Here is a 15,236-nt window from a genome sequence, read left to right on the forward strand (position 1 = left end):
ACAACACACACCGCAGCACAGCCGTGCCAGGTCCCCGTCTGCCCCGCGACAGCATGGTGCTAACAGTGCCCTCCCGCACCCAGCTGGGCTCACTGCTGGGTCAGGGGCCGAAACCCCCTCCTCCGCTGAGCCACGGCAATTAAATTCTGCACTAACTGAATTCTCTGATAGGGAAGTCTTTAGTAGTTGAAATCTCTCCTCCCCTTCATCGTTCTGTCCTGGACTGACCTATAGGGACCAGCTTAACGGGGATGTGCCAGGCCTTTGGGAGCACCTCTGAGACATGACCACCCTGCCACGCTAATGACCTTTTCTCCAAGCTACCAGAACACCATCAGACTGGGTGTCTCGAGCCTCCTCGCCAGGACCCCCCCTGCCTGTGCTTCGCTACGTGGCAGTGACATGGGGACAATGCCGGATCCACAAGAGCGGAAAGATGCTCCACCTGCAACACCAGCAAGTAGAGGTGGCTGAACTGGTGACACTGGGGTGCTGGGCCACAAGTGCATAGGCATATTGTTCAGATGCTGCGGCATGCACAGACTCCTGCAAACCGCAGCCAACAGCCCCTTCCCCCAGGCATCACGTAGGTGGGGAGACGGTGGGGACATTTTGAAACAGGTTTTGGAAGCTGCCTCAGTTTCTCCACCTTTGTTTTAGCTGTTTGTCGAGGGAGAAGTTGAATTCAAGTCCTCCCCAAGTGGCCTGGGACGAGTCCTGCCCTCCCTGCAGAGCCCTCGGAGAAGCCATCCAAAAAACTCCCTGAGGAGAGGAAGGATGAGGAGGAGATTGGCTGGCTGCACTGCTGGGGTGGGCACAGGGGTTTCGAAGGGGACCCATCCCCTCAGCCCATTTGGTGCCTGGCAGCAGGGCAATGTTCCATTTTCTGTGCCTGAAAGCACCTCAGAGGGGCTTCAGCTTCTCCAGCCTGCTTTAATGGCTGCTGGGGACCCCCTTGGGTGGCCGAGTCCCCTTTTCAGGGCTGACTGAGGGGTCTTAGAGCAGATACCCATCCCTGAACCTGAGCCCTGAACCACAGAGGTGTTTTCCCAACATACTCTGCCCCAAGACCATAAATCATCACCCAAAATAGGAGCCACAGCCTCCAGTCACTTCGGTATTTTTTTCCAGGGTGGGAAATAAATTCACCCGCAAAAGGGGAAGTTTCAGTCCAAACAGCTCAAACAGCTGCTGAAAAAGGGGATTTCCAGGCCAGTGGCTGGGGGCTGCACCCAGAGAGCCTCGCTGGGGAGAGAAGGGGCTTGGGGCAGTGGGCACAGGGCATGAGCACCTCCATGAGCTGGACATTGTCACCCACCACTGCACTGGGCAGCGGCGACACTGAGGCAGGCCGTCAGTTTTGGAAAATATTGGTAAAAGTCAGTAAATACGTGTATTTATAGACTGCCAAGAACGATGTCGAGAGGTCTGTGTCCAGGTGGGACTGCATGGACACCTCCACAGCCCAACCACCCCCATGCTGGTTGCAAGCTCAGTTTCACCAAACATCACATCTTCTCCTTGGTGGCTCTCCCCAGGTCCCCCCAGCTTCACTGGTCCAGCACTGTCCCTCCTGTCTCAGCCCAGACACACGCAAGCATTGAAGGCAGCAGCCCCGCCTTGTAATATTTAAAACAATTTTATTCATGAAAATATGCTGTACAATGCACTATACACAGTTCTTTACATTGCCACATACACAAACTCTAATAGCACGATCAAGAAAGTTACCATTGCCTACGATAGATGCATGGTGAGAGATGACGCCTGTCAGAGACCCTCCCCCCCAGTCTGTACAGTTATAAATACGAGGGAAAGGACGGACCGAAAACCGCCGTATGAAGCAAACCGGTGGGGCCCCTTCGGCGTCCCTCGACGCCGGCTCCTCGCTCCGGGCAGGGCTGGGGACGGGCGGGAGCAGGGCAGGGGGGGGGTCTGGGAGGGAGAGGGGGTGATGGAGCAGGGAGGCTGAAGCCCAGCGAGGTGGGACACGAGGTGGCCTGTGCTCAGGGAGCTGTTTCCAGAGAGGGAACCTGGAGCCTCTGCCACCACCGGGCAGTGAAATAAAGCCCTGGTTTCCCCTTCCCCGCGCTCGCAGCAGCGCTGGCAGCGGGGCGGTGGGAGCCGTAGGGGTCACAGCCACGCCGGCCACCCCAGGACCTGCCTGCCCCACGGGCACGAAGCACGGCCCCGTCACGCCCATGCCATCACCACCACCCCACCCGGGCACCGTGGTCCTGGTATCCCCCAGTCCCTCGGCTCTGCTCCCCTTCGCCGCGGCGGGGCCAGCCCGTCTCACCTCCCCCTCCAGCCACCCCCCCACTTCCCGGGGTCCCAGCCACTTTGGGGGGGTCTCTGTGCCTGCCTCCCGCTGCCCGCCGTCCCTCGCACCGCACAACGACTGTACACACGACGCTTACCAACACGACTCCACCGCACACACGACAACCCCACGGTCACGAACCACAAAGACAGCTTCGCAATGGGACGTGCCCCGGAGGAGGATGCCCGGGGGCACCACGCGGCGGGGCAGGGGGAGGCGAGCGGGGGGGAGCGGGGCAGGCGCGGGACAAGGGGGGACTTTTCTTTTACTGCTGGTGTGGCTTCCCCTCCGCGACGATGGTCAGCCCATATCTGCAACACCGAAGGGGTTTTTGGGGGTCCCTGTGCCTGAGCATCCCATCTGCAAATGCCCGACTGCCGGGGTGAGCCCCAGCTGGCCTGCACTGCCCGGCGTGCTGGTACGCTGCTGGGTGTGTGCCTGGAGATCGGATGCCTAGAAGAGCCAGGACCCCTTCCCTTTCTCCCATGCTTGGGGGGCAGAGCCCCCCTTTCTCCCGTGGCAGCCCCAGCTGCCCTCCCTGCCTCTCCTCGCTAGCAGTCCTTCACACCCCATGCGCGGAGCTGGGGTGCCAGGTATTAAATAGCCATTTGCAATTGGTTTCCAACGATTTTAAATATGCCTGAAACGAGAGGTGGTGTATAAAACGAATGCGGTAATGATCCTGACCAAAGAATAATCCTTTTTAAAAAAGCATTCAAGAAAGATTATATATAATAGAATATATTAAATTCTGTACATGATCAAATAATGTAAACATAATTAATTAACCTGTAAGAATGTCTTTAGAGACTACGCCCACCGTGTGCTCAGGGCGAAGGTGAACAGTGGCACATGGGGCTCCTCTGTCATGCTTTGCCACAGACACATGGGTCAGGAGAGGAGCAGGAGGTGCCCACCCACGGGTCCCACCCTGCCCCAGCTCCGAGCAGCCGCGCTTCCCCTATGGCTCGGTGGGACCCAGCACCTGCACTGTGGTAGAGGAGGTGGTGCTGGAGCAAGAAGGCAAGAGCTGGGCCAGGAAAATGTGCTGGTTCAGTGGACTAACCCTTGCTGCAACCCAGGGGCAGGGGGTTTAGAGAAAGCCTGTGGTGCCCAGGAGGAAGACGGGCTGTGCAGAGAGCCCTGTGGGACAGAGCAGCAGCTCCCACAGCCTCTCCTCCCAGCCCCTCCATCTCCTCTGGACCAGCCGCTCCAGCTGCCCACCAGCCTGCCTGGCTGCCCCGCTCCAAAAACCCTGTTGCACCAAGGGCTGAGCTGCCCTGCAGCGGGGAGACCTTGCCCCCGCTGTGCAGGATGGCGGTGGGTCCCTGGCCCACCCCTGCCCCACAGAGCAGTGGGGCCAGTTTGGGCTCCTGACACACAGCAGGACCACGTGTGAATTGTGGTCCCCATCCCCATGGAGCACCGGCCCTTGGCAGATGGGTGCACCAGGGCTGACCCCTCTTGCTGCCATCTCTGCAGGCCAGCTCTCCTGGCATCCTGGGGATGGGCAGCGAGCCCTCCGGGACAGGCATGCTGGCTGCAGGCTAGAGTCACTCCTGAAACCAGTAGCAACCCCCCAGAAGCCCCACAACCCCGGCTGTGAGCCCTGTGGCACCTCCCTGAGCTCTGCAAGCAGGGGAAGCAGCGTGGGTCACCGAGGCTTGGGGCAGGGTGGACCCCATGCTGCCTCCGGAGGCCTGGCCACCGCATCCCTCCCCTCCTCACACGCACACACCCCCTTCTCGAGGATGACCCACATCACAGCCCCCCCAGCTTCCACCCCACCATCCAACACCCAAAGCCACGGCCAAGCCAAGATGAGACGTGCGATGGGACGCAGACCTCAGCGTTGCCCACAGCCTCTCTCCTCCTCTCCCTAAGCTCGACCCTTTATCCTTCCAATGCAAAAACTCAATGGCAAAAGAGTGCATGAAATCAAATAAATACGCCCCCCTCCCCGACCCTGTGAGATCCCCCTGAGCCTCCGGCACGGGGGACCCAGGCCAGCAGCACATCACTCCCGGCACGACCACCCCGTGCAGGGCTGTGCACCACCCGCAGGAGCGTGCCCATGCCTGCTCCGGGCAGGGTACCGCAGCTTTCCCACGGGCAGGCATGACCGTGGCACCCCCAGCCACCGGTGGGCGCGTGGGCTGCCGAGACGCTGTCCCCAGGGCTGCAGATTGCGCACCCTTCCCTCCATCACCAACCCCCCTTCTCACTGCTTGGTAAGAAAACCTGCCTGGAGCCCACGCAAGGAGACCCGCAGTGGAGGTGGCCTGGGCGTGTGGGCTGGCAGAGCTCAGATCGCCACTAGGATTTAGGGGTGACGAGCCCCCCCTTGCCCTGGGGCAGGGTCCCCGCTCCTGACACTTCTACTCGGAGGACTCATTTCTCGAGGTGGCTCAGACAAACGGGTCCCTTTCCAGAAAGGGATGCCCACGCAGGGTGTTCCCGTGCCTCCAGCTGTCACCGCTCCGTCACCCAGCCCAAGGACAAATCAAACCGGCACCGTCGCAGCGGGGCACTGGGACCGTCTGGAAAGGCTTTCCCTTCCTGCTCCCCGCCTGGACCCGCCTGGCTCCGGCTGCCTCTCCCGCCCGCCTTCCCTGCGTCCTCTGGAGGATGCTCATGGGAGGACCCAGCAGATCGGGCACTCGTGTGGGCTGGGGGCCCTACCCCGTCTCAATATTTGACCCTACGGTTTGTGTTTCGTGTTCGACCTCAAGCTCAGACCGATGGCTCTAGCCCATCTTAACAAACAAAGGCAGAAGAGAAAGGAAAAAAAAAAGTTAGTCTCAATGTTCCCCTCGTGGCTTCTCGGTGGCGAGCCCCCCCCCCCCGGGGCGGGCGTCACCCAGGCACCCAGCTCTGGTTCGTGGGCTGCGGACCCCCGGGCAGCGCGGGCACGTTGAGCCCGTTCTGCGGCGGGAGAGCCGAGTCGAAGTTGAAGTCCATCTCGTCGCTGTCCATAAAGTCATTCAGGATGATCGACTCCACATCGCACTCCAGGCTCCCATTGAACATGTCCAGGTCCAGGTCTGCTGGGAACCTGTCTTGGCCCAACACGGGGGGGTGGACAGCCCCCGGGTAGGGGCCCTGCAGCGAATCCAGCAAGCTCATGTGTGCCCCTTGGTTATTAGCGTAGGAATGCAGATGCCCGTGGTGCGGCATGGCTGTCATGCTGCACGTGTCACTGGGCAAGCTCATAAGGCTGACAGGATTAGCTAAGGCACTGGTGTTGACCGCAGGGTGGTGACCGGCTGGTGACGGGTGGTACAAAGCGTTGCTCTTCATGAGAGAGCCCGAGTGGGACGGGTAGGAGGACAAACCCTGCTCCCCGCTCCCGCACAGCAGCGGGTTGTGTCTGTGGCCACGGGCCGGCACCATGGGGCTGGCCTGCGGCAGGGGCAGGTCCCCCGGGACCATGCTCTCCTTGTGCGCGTAGGAGATGGAGGAGAGCAGGTCCTGCAGTGAGGCGTTCCTGTAGGAGCTGACGGGCGAGAAGGTGGCTTGCTTGTTCTCCTGGATGGTCTGCATGGGCAGGCGGCGCATGAGGCTCATGGCCGGCTGGCTGTAGATAGTCCCGCAGTAGGTGTTGGTGGCAGCCCCCATGGTGGAGCACTTGGAGTTGAAGGTGAAACTGGAGCTCCGCTGCCGCAGGGCAGCCGGGGGGAGCTGCTGCGAAGGGCTCATGGTGTAGCCGTCCTGCAGGTCCTCCAGCATGCTCTCCCCGAGGCTCTCATTCAGGCTGATGGTGCCAGTCAGGTCGGTCAGCCGGGGCAGCTCCACGGAGCAGCGGGCGTTGAGGGAAGGAGACATGGTGCTGGAGGGGCTGGGGTACATCAGCGGAGAGGAGGGGGTACCGTCGTCCTCCTCCAGCTCGTCCGGCTCATGGTTGGACATGATGGGCGAGAGGCGCCCGCTCAGCGTGCTGGCTGTGGAGTTGGCCCGCGTCCTGAAGTCCGCCCAGGCGTCGTACTCGTCGCTGGCGTGGGACGTGGGGCTCTCTGACCACTTGGCTTGCTGGGAGGAAGGGCTGTCCTCCCCATGCTCCTGCGTCACCTGCAGCTGCTTCTTCTTGCTGGCCTTCCCCTTGATCCGCAGGAACTTGCTGTTGTTGTCCATCGAGACTGCCCGCCGGCGGGGCGTCTTCCCCGTCTTGCCGCCCTCGGGGTTCAGCATCCACCAGGAGCTCTTGCCGGTGCCCTCGTTCTGCACACGGATGAAGCGGGTGTGCAGGGAGAGGTTGTGCCGGATGGAGTTCTGCAGAGACAGCAAGGACAGAGGGGATGGTCAGCAGCGGCTCCAGCACCCCGGGCAGGAAGGGGATGACTGCAGGGCTGGGGGGGGGGGGGGCACGGGGCATCATGGGCGACCTGGGCTCCATCCCCTGTGACACTGCTGGAGGGGTCGGGGCTCGGTGGGCTCAGCTGGCAGGTCTCTCCCACGGCACTGCTGGGCATTTCACCTCTGGGAGCCCATGGGTCATGGCCCTTTGCTGCATCTATTAGCTATCTATCGTTAGCGCAATTACTGTCATGGCAGGCAGTGTGTGGGGGGGTCTTTAGCACATGCCCTGGGGACCTGCACCAGCCCCGCACCAGGCGGGGCCAGCTCTCAGGGGAATCTTCTTCCCTGGGAGGAACCCAGGGACGGACGAGGTGAGGAGGCAACGAAAACAGGGACAGAGTCAGGCCCCGCACCATGTCCGTGCAGAGGTCCAGGTCTTCTCCGTCCCTCCCAGCCCTGGCCACCCACACTCCAAGCAGAGCCCACCGGGATGCTCCCAGCACAGCCTTGCCCACACGCGCCTCTGCAGAGGTCCCAGCCCACTCTCCCCACCGCCAGGCACCCCACCAGCTCCACAGGCAGAGGGACCCCGTTTGCTCACACACCGCCGGGCACCGACCCTCTGGAGCTGGCTCCAAACTGCTTTCCCTGCACATCGTTTTGCGATGTGCTCCCCTCCTCCCTCATCACCGGGGAGGGACACGCATGCGTTGCGCAGTGTGCGTTGTCACCGCCACAGCCCAAAGCAACACATCAGCACCGTGTAAGCGAGATCTTGTCCCCGAAAGGCCCGTCACCCGCTGCGAGCAGGGCCGGGGGCCCGGGCGGAGAGGGTCTGGCTCTCTGCGTGTCTGCAGGCTGGGCTCCGTGGCAGGGACAGAAGGCACGCACCCTGCCAGGGAGGCTCGGGCACCACAGCACGGGGTGTAGCTACCCAGCTACAACCCCCATTGCCCAGACAAGGGCTGGTCGGGGAGTGCTTTCTCCCCGGACACTTCTGGCTCCCTGCATCCACATCCAGCACCTCAAGGGCTTTTCCTACTGAGAGCAATGCGCTGTTCCTCTTGCTCTTGCCTGCTGCTGCCGCTCTGAGCAGCTCCCTGGCCGAGCAGGGACGCCCTGGCAGAAGGCAGGAGGAGGCAGGGAGTTTGCACTAGGGGCCACATCCCAACACAAGCGTGTCCAGCTGCCACTGCCCCGTGGGGTGACAGGCTGGGGTGACCCTGGGGAGATGCCTTCAAAGCTTTGGCCAGGGGAGGAGGAGGGGACAAGGACATCTGCCTCTTGCTGCTGATCTTCTGCAGCTCATGGGATGCCACTCCAGCTCCCTGTGCCTCGGTTTCCCCAGGGTCCAGAGGGGAAAGGCAAGCCGCAGAGCCCAGGGAAGAGCATCTCGAAGACGCATCAGTCCACAGCGTAGAGACCCTTGCTCCAGCACTGCCCGTGGGCTTGGTGCCCAGCAGGGGCTGCCGAAGGGAGGCAGGCAGCTCCTCCTGCCCCTGCCGAGCTGTAGGAGGGGCAGAGGGACGAGGAGGGGGAAGAAACCAACGTGCCAGGGAGAAAGTTTGGTGCCGTTGCCGGCGTACAGTGGAATACTAATGAAGAGGCGAGTGAGCTCCAGCCTCATCTATCATATTATGTAATGGCTTACTTCTCTGCACTTCATTTATTTGGAGATTGCTCCCAGGCTGGCTCCTCGCCAGCAGCCACCAAATCCAAGTCTACAGAAATCAATCTCGCGCTGACTGATTAAGCCGTGTTTAGAACTAATTGCTCCTTCGTGTGTGGGGAGAATAAATTACGGGCTTTAATTTCACATCTTTAAAATGCAACTGCAGGTATGGGCTAGCCATTAACCCCTTCCTGCACGGCCCCGTGCACAGCTGGGGAGGGGGCAGGCTGTGGCTGGCATGGCTCAGGGAACAGGCTGGGACACGTGCTGCCCTCCACGGTGGTGGCTGCCCATGTTGATGCTCATTGCCTTGGAGCAAGCTGAGCCCTGGGCCAGCCTGCCTGGCAGGGAGAGCTCTCCCTGACCCCCCCCAAACACCTCTCCCTTGAACCACAGGATGACCCGAGCTCCCTTGGGAGCTCCATGTGACTGAGCCGCAGTGTAAGCGGCAGGGGACAGAAGCAGAGCACGTGGCCGTCACCGCGTTTGCAGAGCCAGAGCCACCAGCCCGCTCAGCCCCGTGGTGCCACCTTGCACCCACACACAGACACCCGGGGGGCTGGGGATGGCTGAGCAGGGCTTGCTGGGGTGATGCCCAGCTGCTGCTGGGCCCCTCGCAGGAGTGGGGACCCCCTGCGTGGCCCCGGTCCCTCCTTGCCAGTGCTCCCTGGGTCTGCTCAGCCCAGGACACAGGAGATGCTGCGGCCCTCCACGGCTGGGACTGAGCTGCTGTGCAGAGCATGGAGAGAGGGGAAAGTGTTTGGGGGGTTTGGGAGCACCACGGCTGGACAGGGGTGACATTCAGCACGGTGCTAACCTCCTCCTCTGCTACTGCCTCCCTCCCGCTTCGCAGCTCCAGCGCAGGGCACCCAGGCACCCAGCACCACCCATGAACCCAGGGCCAGGCTGGTGTCGGGCAGGGGACAGGGCTGGTGGGGGGAGGCTGGCGGGGTCAGGCTGCCCGAGGGAGAGGAGGGGAGGGGAGGCTGCTGCCTCTTCTGCAGTGGAGCTTCATTAAGAGCCAAAAGACTGCTGCAATTAAGTGCAAGGCGCGGCGAGCCCGGCTCTCTCCTCATTAGCACCCCGACGCACTCGGCTGGCCCTGGCTCCGGGTGCATGGTGCAGGGCAGCGGGCTGCACGGGGGCGGGCCAGGAGCTTATTAACACCATGCAGGCAGGGACCTGCTTCACCCACCACCACCCCGGCAGCTCCCGGCGGCCCCACGAGCAGCCGGCATCCCACAGCACCCAGCCCCAGGCTGGCAGGGAGCTGCACATGATCGCACGCCCCAAAATGTGGGGCTCAGCTCCTGGCCAGCCCCTGGCAGTGCAGTGAAGGGCAGGGGACATCAGGGCTGGCAAAAACTCCCTGACAGCAGCTGCCTTGGCAGGGGTGTGCACCACAGTTTGGCAGATTTTGGCAGGGTGCAGGGGGAGAAGGCAAAGGCTGGTGCCAGGCCCAGGGTCCCCACGACGCCTCCAACACTGCTCTGCCCCTCTCTGCCCTGTGACCCAAAGTCCTGCACCACTTCTTGCGGCAACCTGCACCTTTGCAGGGCTGGCCAGGCCCTGCACCCTTGCTGCATCTCCCTCCCCGTCCTTGTCTGCCCCCATGGCACCCCCCTGCCTGCCCACCCCACTCCAATGACTCAGGCCCCTCACCAAAGCAGAGAGACCCTCCCAGCATCCTGGCCCCACGCAGCACCACAGCCCCGTGGTACCCAAATAGTGCAGGGCAAGGAGCATCAGTGCCCAGCGTGCATCCAGACGGTGCCAGGGCTCCTGCCGGGGGATGACACCCACCATTTCAGGCACCAGCCCTCACCCCTGTAGCTCTGTGGAGGGGCAGGAGATGCTCTGGATAGCAGAGGTGAGGGCTGGGGGTGGCACCAGAGCCACCAGGTGTTGCAGGTGGACCCAAGCCCTGCTCAGCCCTGGTTGACACCAAGGGAGGATGAGGCTGGAGCTCATGCCAGCCCCTGGCCACCGGCTGCTGGAGGCTTTGCCAACCTGCAAGACCCCGGTGCCGTCCCAGTGCCTGTCCACCCAGGGCTGGCCCTGCTGCAGGGTCTGGCATGGGGATGGAGGGGCTGGTGGGAGCCGTGGGCACCCATGGAGCCTCCTTGCCCGCCAGGAGCCCTTCTCCACGGAGCCTCATTGTCAGGGGAACAGCCAGTGTGAAATCGGTCTGATTAGCAATTAGTCCCATTGTAAAAGGATTAGCCAGACCCCATTGTTTGGATGAGTGACTTGACTATCAATTTGCATCTGGCAGCAATGATGATGATGATGATGATGATGATGATGATGATGATGATGATGATGATGAAGTTGTGCTAGGAGCATTTCCCCATGTCCTTTTGACCGGACAGACACTGTCTGGCGAGGCTGTGCCTGGCACAGCGGCGGGGTGCTGGTGGAGCCCCGGGATGGGCATCGATGCCAGGCACAAAGGTGCCCTTTGCAGGATCCTGAGCACCTTGCCGATCCCCGCCGCCAGCAGCACCCCAGTGGCATGTCCCGGGGGTCGCTCCTCTGGCCTTGGGGTGCCCACGGGTCTTGGGGTGCAAGGGGCGACTGGACATCCTCCTGCCTGCCCCGAGGAGAGCACGGGGTGGGGAAAACAAGTGCAATCCAAGTGAGAGCAGGATTGCACAAGCCCTGCTCCGTGCCAGAGCTGGGGAGAGCAAACGAGGGGGCCCTGTTGACCTGCCCCTGCCTTGCCACATCCCCTGCACCCGTCTGCTGTCCCCATCACTGTCCCTGGGCTGCCACCCCTCCCTGCTGTCCCCACGTCACCTGGGTTTTTTCTGAGCAAAACCACAAAACCCCAAAATGCCCAGCCTCCTCCCAACGGCAGCACAGCCCAGTCATGCTCACGGAGACCCCGCACACTCCTTGCAAGCCCCAGCCCCGCGGCCGGGGTCTGTACGTCTGTCCAGGCTGCTGGTCCATCCAGCTAATGAGCCTGTTACCTGGCAGAGATTCACACATGCTTAACAGGAGGAAGCGGCGACAGGGCCACTAACGAGCGCTCTGCTGGCTGCTCTCCGGCAGCAGGAGGATGGCTCCAGGGGTTAATTGATGCTTATTTACTCCTCGCACATAAAAATTGCCAGCGTTGGAGGAAATATTCCAGGGGTCAAAGGCTGCTGACAGCCCCGATGCTGCCTTATCCCGGGGGATGCCATCCAGGAGTGGCGGTGGCATGGGACAGTCACCAACGACACCCCCAAAGACATCATATTCACCCAAGAAACGGCACTGCCCACGGGCACCAGCACCTAAGTGCAGGATGGCCATCACCGTGGCCTCTTGGCACCATCCCCTGGGGATGGCCAGCCCTACTCCCCGCCATTGGCGTCACCATGCCACCCACTGCCCCAGCGTGGGCCTGTCCCCTCTGTCCTGCTCGAAGCAGCTGGTGGCTGTGCGCAGTCCACCAGCCCTGGCACCGAAGCGCTGCATCCTGAGCACGGCCCACGCCTGCCTGGCGAGCAGATGGCAGCTGGCACGCCGCGGCAGCATGCCCCACGCACCAGAGGGATGCCAAGCACCCCAGATGCTCGCGACCGGGGCGGATGCCCCGTGCTGACGGCAGCCAGACCCCCGCGCTGTGCCTGAGGCAGGGAGTGGGACGAGACCCCCATCACCTCTGGTGGCTGCGGGCACATCAGCCTGTTCCACGGCAGCCCTCCTTGCACGGGTGGGTGAACCCAGCACCGGCTTCAGGTGGGGGGAAGCGGCACAGAGGAGAAAGCCGGCGAGAGGGCAGCCAGGTGGCTGTAAATCCAGTCTAATGCGTGACCAGGTTCCTCCCACTCCCCAAGGATGGGACGCAGCCTGGCACCAGCAGCATGCCGGGCTCAAGAGGGCTGTGAATCCCCGCCGGCCTCTCTGCTGTGAGCAGCCCCGGTGATCTCCCCATCTCCCCGCTGGCCCCAGGACTGGGACAGCACGCACCGGCTTGCCGGGAAGGAGCAGCCCCCGGCGCAGGGCTCGGCGAGGCAGTTTTGAGCAGCTGCCGTGTGCATGGGATCTCCTCTGCTCCAAAACTGCAGCCTGTGCTCTGCACTGCTCCATAGCATGCCAGAGTGTTACTGCCCCATAGCACCCCCCGCCACCCCCCTACGCTGCTCTCTCCTACCCCAGGCAGCCCTCTGCAGTGCCCTGTAGCTGCCCCACAGCCTGCCCTCTGCCACCGCCCCACGTAGGGCCCCAAAACCAGCTCTCTGCAATGCCCCACAGCACCCCATGCTGTGCCCCATAGAGTCCGACAGCCGCATCTCTGCAGTGCCCTATAGCATCCTACAGCCAGCCCCCCTGCAATGCCCCATAAGCCCCCCCAGCCCCTCGCACTGTCTCGGGCACCCCACAGCAGGCTCGCTGCCCCCCAGCTGGTGCCCGGGTCCTGTCTGACATCTCCCTCTTAGGGAGCCGGTGCTGTCCCCCCACCGCCAGCACATCCTTCCCCAGGGCATCACTGCTGGAGCTGGGCAGGGGGGACTGCACGGGCTCCCCGGTGCCCCCAGAAAGGGCATGGCGGGGGCAGAAGGAAGGCTCCCGCCTCCCCACCGCGGGGGTCTCGCCGGCGGCTGCCGAGCGGAGGCGAACGTATTCGGGTCAGCACGTCGCCTGAGCAGAGCCGGTCTGACGTGCTGCTAATTGAACCAAATGCCCATTAGAGGCGTGACGGGCCGTGTCCATCCTGGGCCCTCCGTCGCAGGTGGCTGACACACAAGGAGCCTGAAGGCTGTTCAGCATGGCTGGGCCAGAGCATCTCCCGCCTCCTCACGCATCACGGCCAGCTCGAAGCCCAGCCGGCATCTCATTAGGAGCTGCTAATCACCCCCTAGGCGTGCGCTGGGGCGGGGGGAGAGGGGCAGCTGGAGCTTATGGGGGACCCATGCGGCAGCCCCCCCTCCCTGCATAGCCCCCCCCATGGCCCCTCTCCATGCCACCCCCCTGGGCAGAGCAGGGGCAGAGCTTGGCAGGGACTAGGCAGGGGGGTCCAGCCTTGCCCTGCCCCACAGATCCACAATGCCGTGGGGCAAAGGATGGCTCCAGACAAGCCTCATGCTCTGGGGTGTAGGATTGGAGCTGGGAACCCGTGCTGAGGAGCCAGGCTGTGCCAGATGCTTGCCCGGCCCCCTGCCCATGTCCCTCTGCCGTTCCCTGGGGCTGGGTGATGGCGCGCCCCAGACCAACCTCCCCTGAAGAAGATCCAGGTGGAAACCGCCACCGTGACCCCAACCCACTGCCAGGACTCGCCAGCCCCATCCCAAGCCTGGCTGTGGCTGCCTGGGCTCCGGGCCAGGTTTCAGGACAGAGACGGGTGCTGTGGCGGCTGGATGGGTCCCCAAGGCGAAGCCCATCCCCTGCTTGGCCCCGTGCCGGTCCTGGCCCACCTTTGCCGTACACCTTGTGGCTCGCAGCAGGTCTGACCCCTGGTGCAGCCCCCCCGGGAGCAGCCCAGGCTGCACGCCCTGGCACAGCGCTGCCCCTCGCCTCCCCTGTGGACTTGGCAGCCGAGTCTGTGTTTCGCAGTTGGCTCGGTGCCTCCCTCCCCCCTGGGACCACGAGCTCTGCAAACGATTCCCAAACCCACCGGAGAAGTGATTGACACAAATCAAACCACACCCCACTCCCCGTGCCCCCCTCCCCGGGCAGCCCCCCATGCCCAGCACTTGCTCCACGGCCCTGGGCTGGGGATGCCTACTCGGGCATCCCCGCTCTGCAGCCTCCACGCACCCTGGCTCAGCACAGAGAGCCCCAGGGGGGTGCCAAGCCATGGGTGGGTGCTTGGCTCAGCCTTTTCTGCACGCCGGGGCTGCACAGCAGGGTGAGACCCCCTGCACGCCTCCCGGACAGGATGGAGCTGGCGGAGGGCTAGTCGGCCACATCAGGAGACTCCTTATGCCCAGGCTGGAACCATCCCAGTGGTGGCAGCAGTGCCACTGAAGCAGAGGTGGCAGGCGCGGCCGAGCATCCCTCTCCCGGCCCTGGTTACCACTGCTGCCAAACAGCTGGTTGCTACCACGTTCTGCAATGGGAGTGTTGCCGTTTCCATGGCAGCCAGTTTATTTTAGCCAGCTGCCATCACTCCATGTCCCCTTCAAAACCAGGAGCATCCTCCCTGCCCTGGCGGGTCCTGCCTTGTCCCCATCCCCAGGCACCTCGCTGAGAGCCTGGGGAGCACCCGCAGCGCCCATCCCCTGTGGGACAGCCTCTCCCCACTGTCCAGAGGGGACGAACACAGCACCAGCATCTCCCCCAATTCCCACTACGGCCAGTGGGGCTCACATCAGCTCAGCCGCCAGGTCCTGGTGAGGTGGCTCAGGGGATGGGTCCCCAGCGCCCAGGGGGAAGGGGATGGATGTATGGGGACAGCATCAGGACCGGCATCGGGTGGTTTCAGTGCTGGAGGGACACCTGGATGGTAAATTCAGCTCCCGCAGCCTGCTCAAAGACACTCCCTGCTTCAGCTTGCTCCTCCCTTGGCCAAAGCCTTGGGCTGCTCCTGATGGGGCCAGCACAGCCCCCAAACCCACTGTGACTTTGCTGGGGCTCTGTGTGACACCTCCTTCTCCAGCCAGGGCCGTTCCCAAGCTGGTTCAGGACAGAAGGGGCCAGAAGAGCCGGTCCCTGGTGTGGCTGGCAGGGGAGAGGTCCCTTCACCCCACGGTGTCTGTCCCAAGCCCTGTCCTGCCGGGCAGCCCCAGCCATCACCCCGAGGGGACCATGCTGCCTTCTCAGCCAGGACCGTCCATCCTCAGTGCTACCGGGCTTTACCGGCAGGACCAGCGGGGCCGCGGGGGCAGAGGAGGAGCCCTGGGTGCGATGTGTAACGCAGTAACCCCTCTGCGTCCCCAGCAGAACTGCCGTCTCCGTGAATCCCCCCAGCACCACCTAGCCCGCCCCACGCGCTCCCCAAAGGGCTCATTA

General features: G+C 63.1%; 1 protein-coding gene across 1 annotated transcript in view; it reads right to left on the bottom strand.

Moving 5' to 3' along the window:
• Positions 1-1,620: 1,620 nt before the first annotated feature.
• The window catches only part of FOXO6 (forkhead box O6), a 40,053-nt gene continuing 26,437 nt past the window's right edge, over positions 1,621-15,236 (bottom strand). Inside the window, exon 2 of the mRNA XM_076357252.1 lies at positions 1,621-6,592. Coding sequence (XP_076213367.1) covers positions 5,180-6,592 — 1,413 coding nt within the window. The 3' untranslated portion in view covers positions 1,621-5,179. The remainder of the gene's footprint in view (positions 6,593-15,236) is intronic.

The sequence above is a fragment of the Aptenodytes patagonicus genome, chromosome 21 (assembly GCF_965638725.1).
Source record: "Aptenodytes patagonicus chromosome 21, bAptPat1.pri.cur, whole genome shotgun sequence".
NCBI lineage: Eukaryota > Metazoa > Chordata > Aves > Sphenisciformes > Spheniscidae > Aptenodytes > Aptenodytes patagonicus.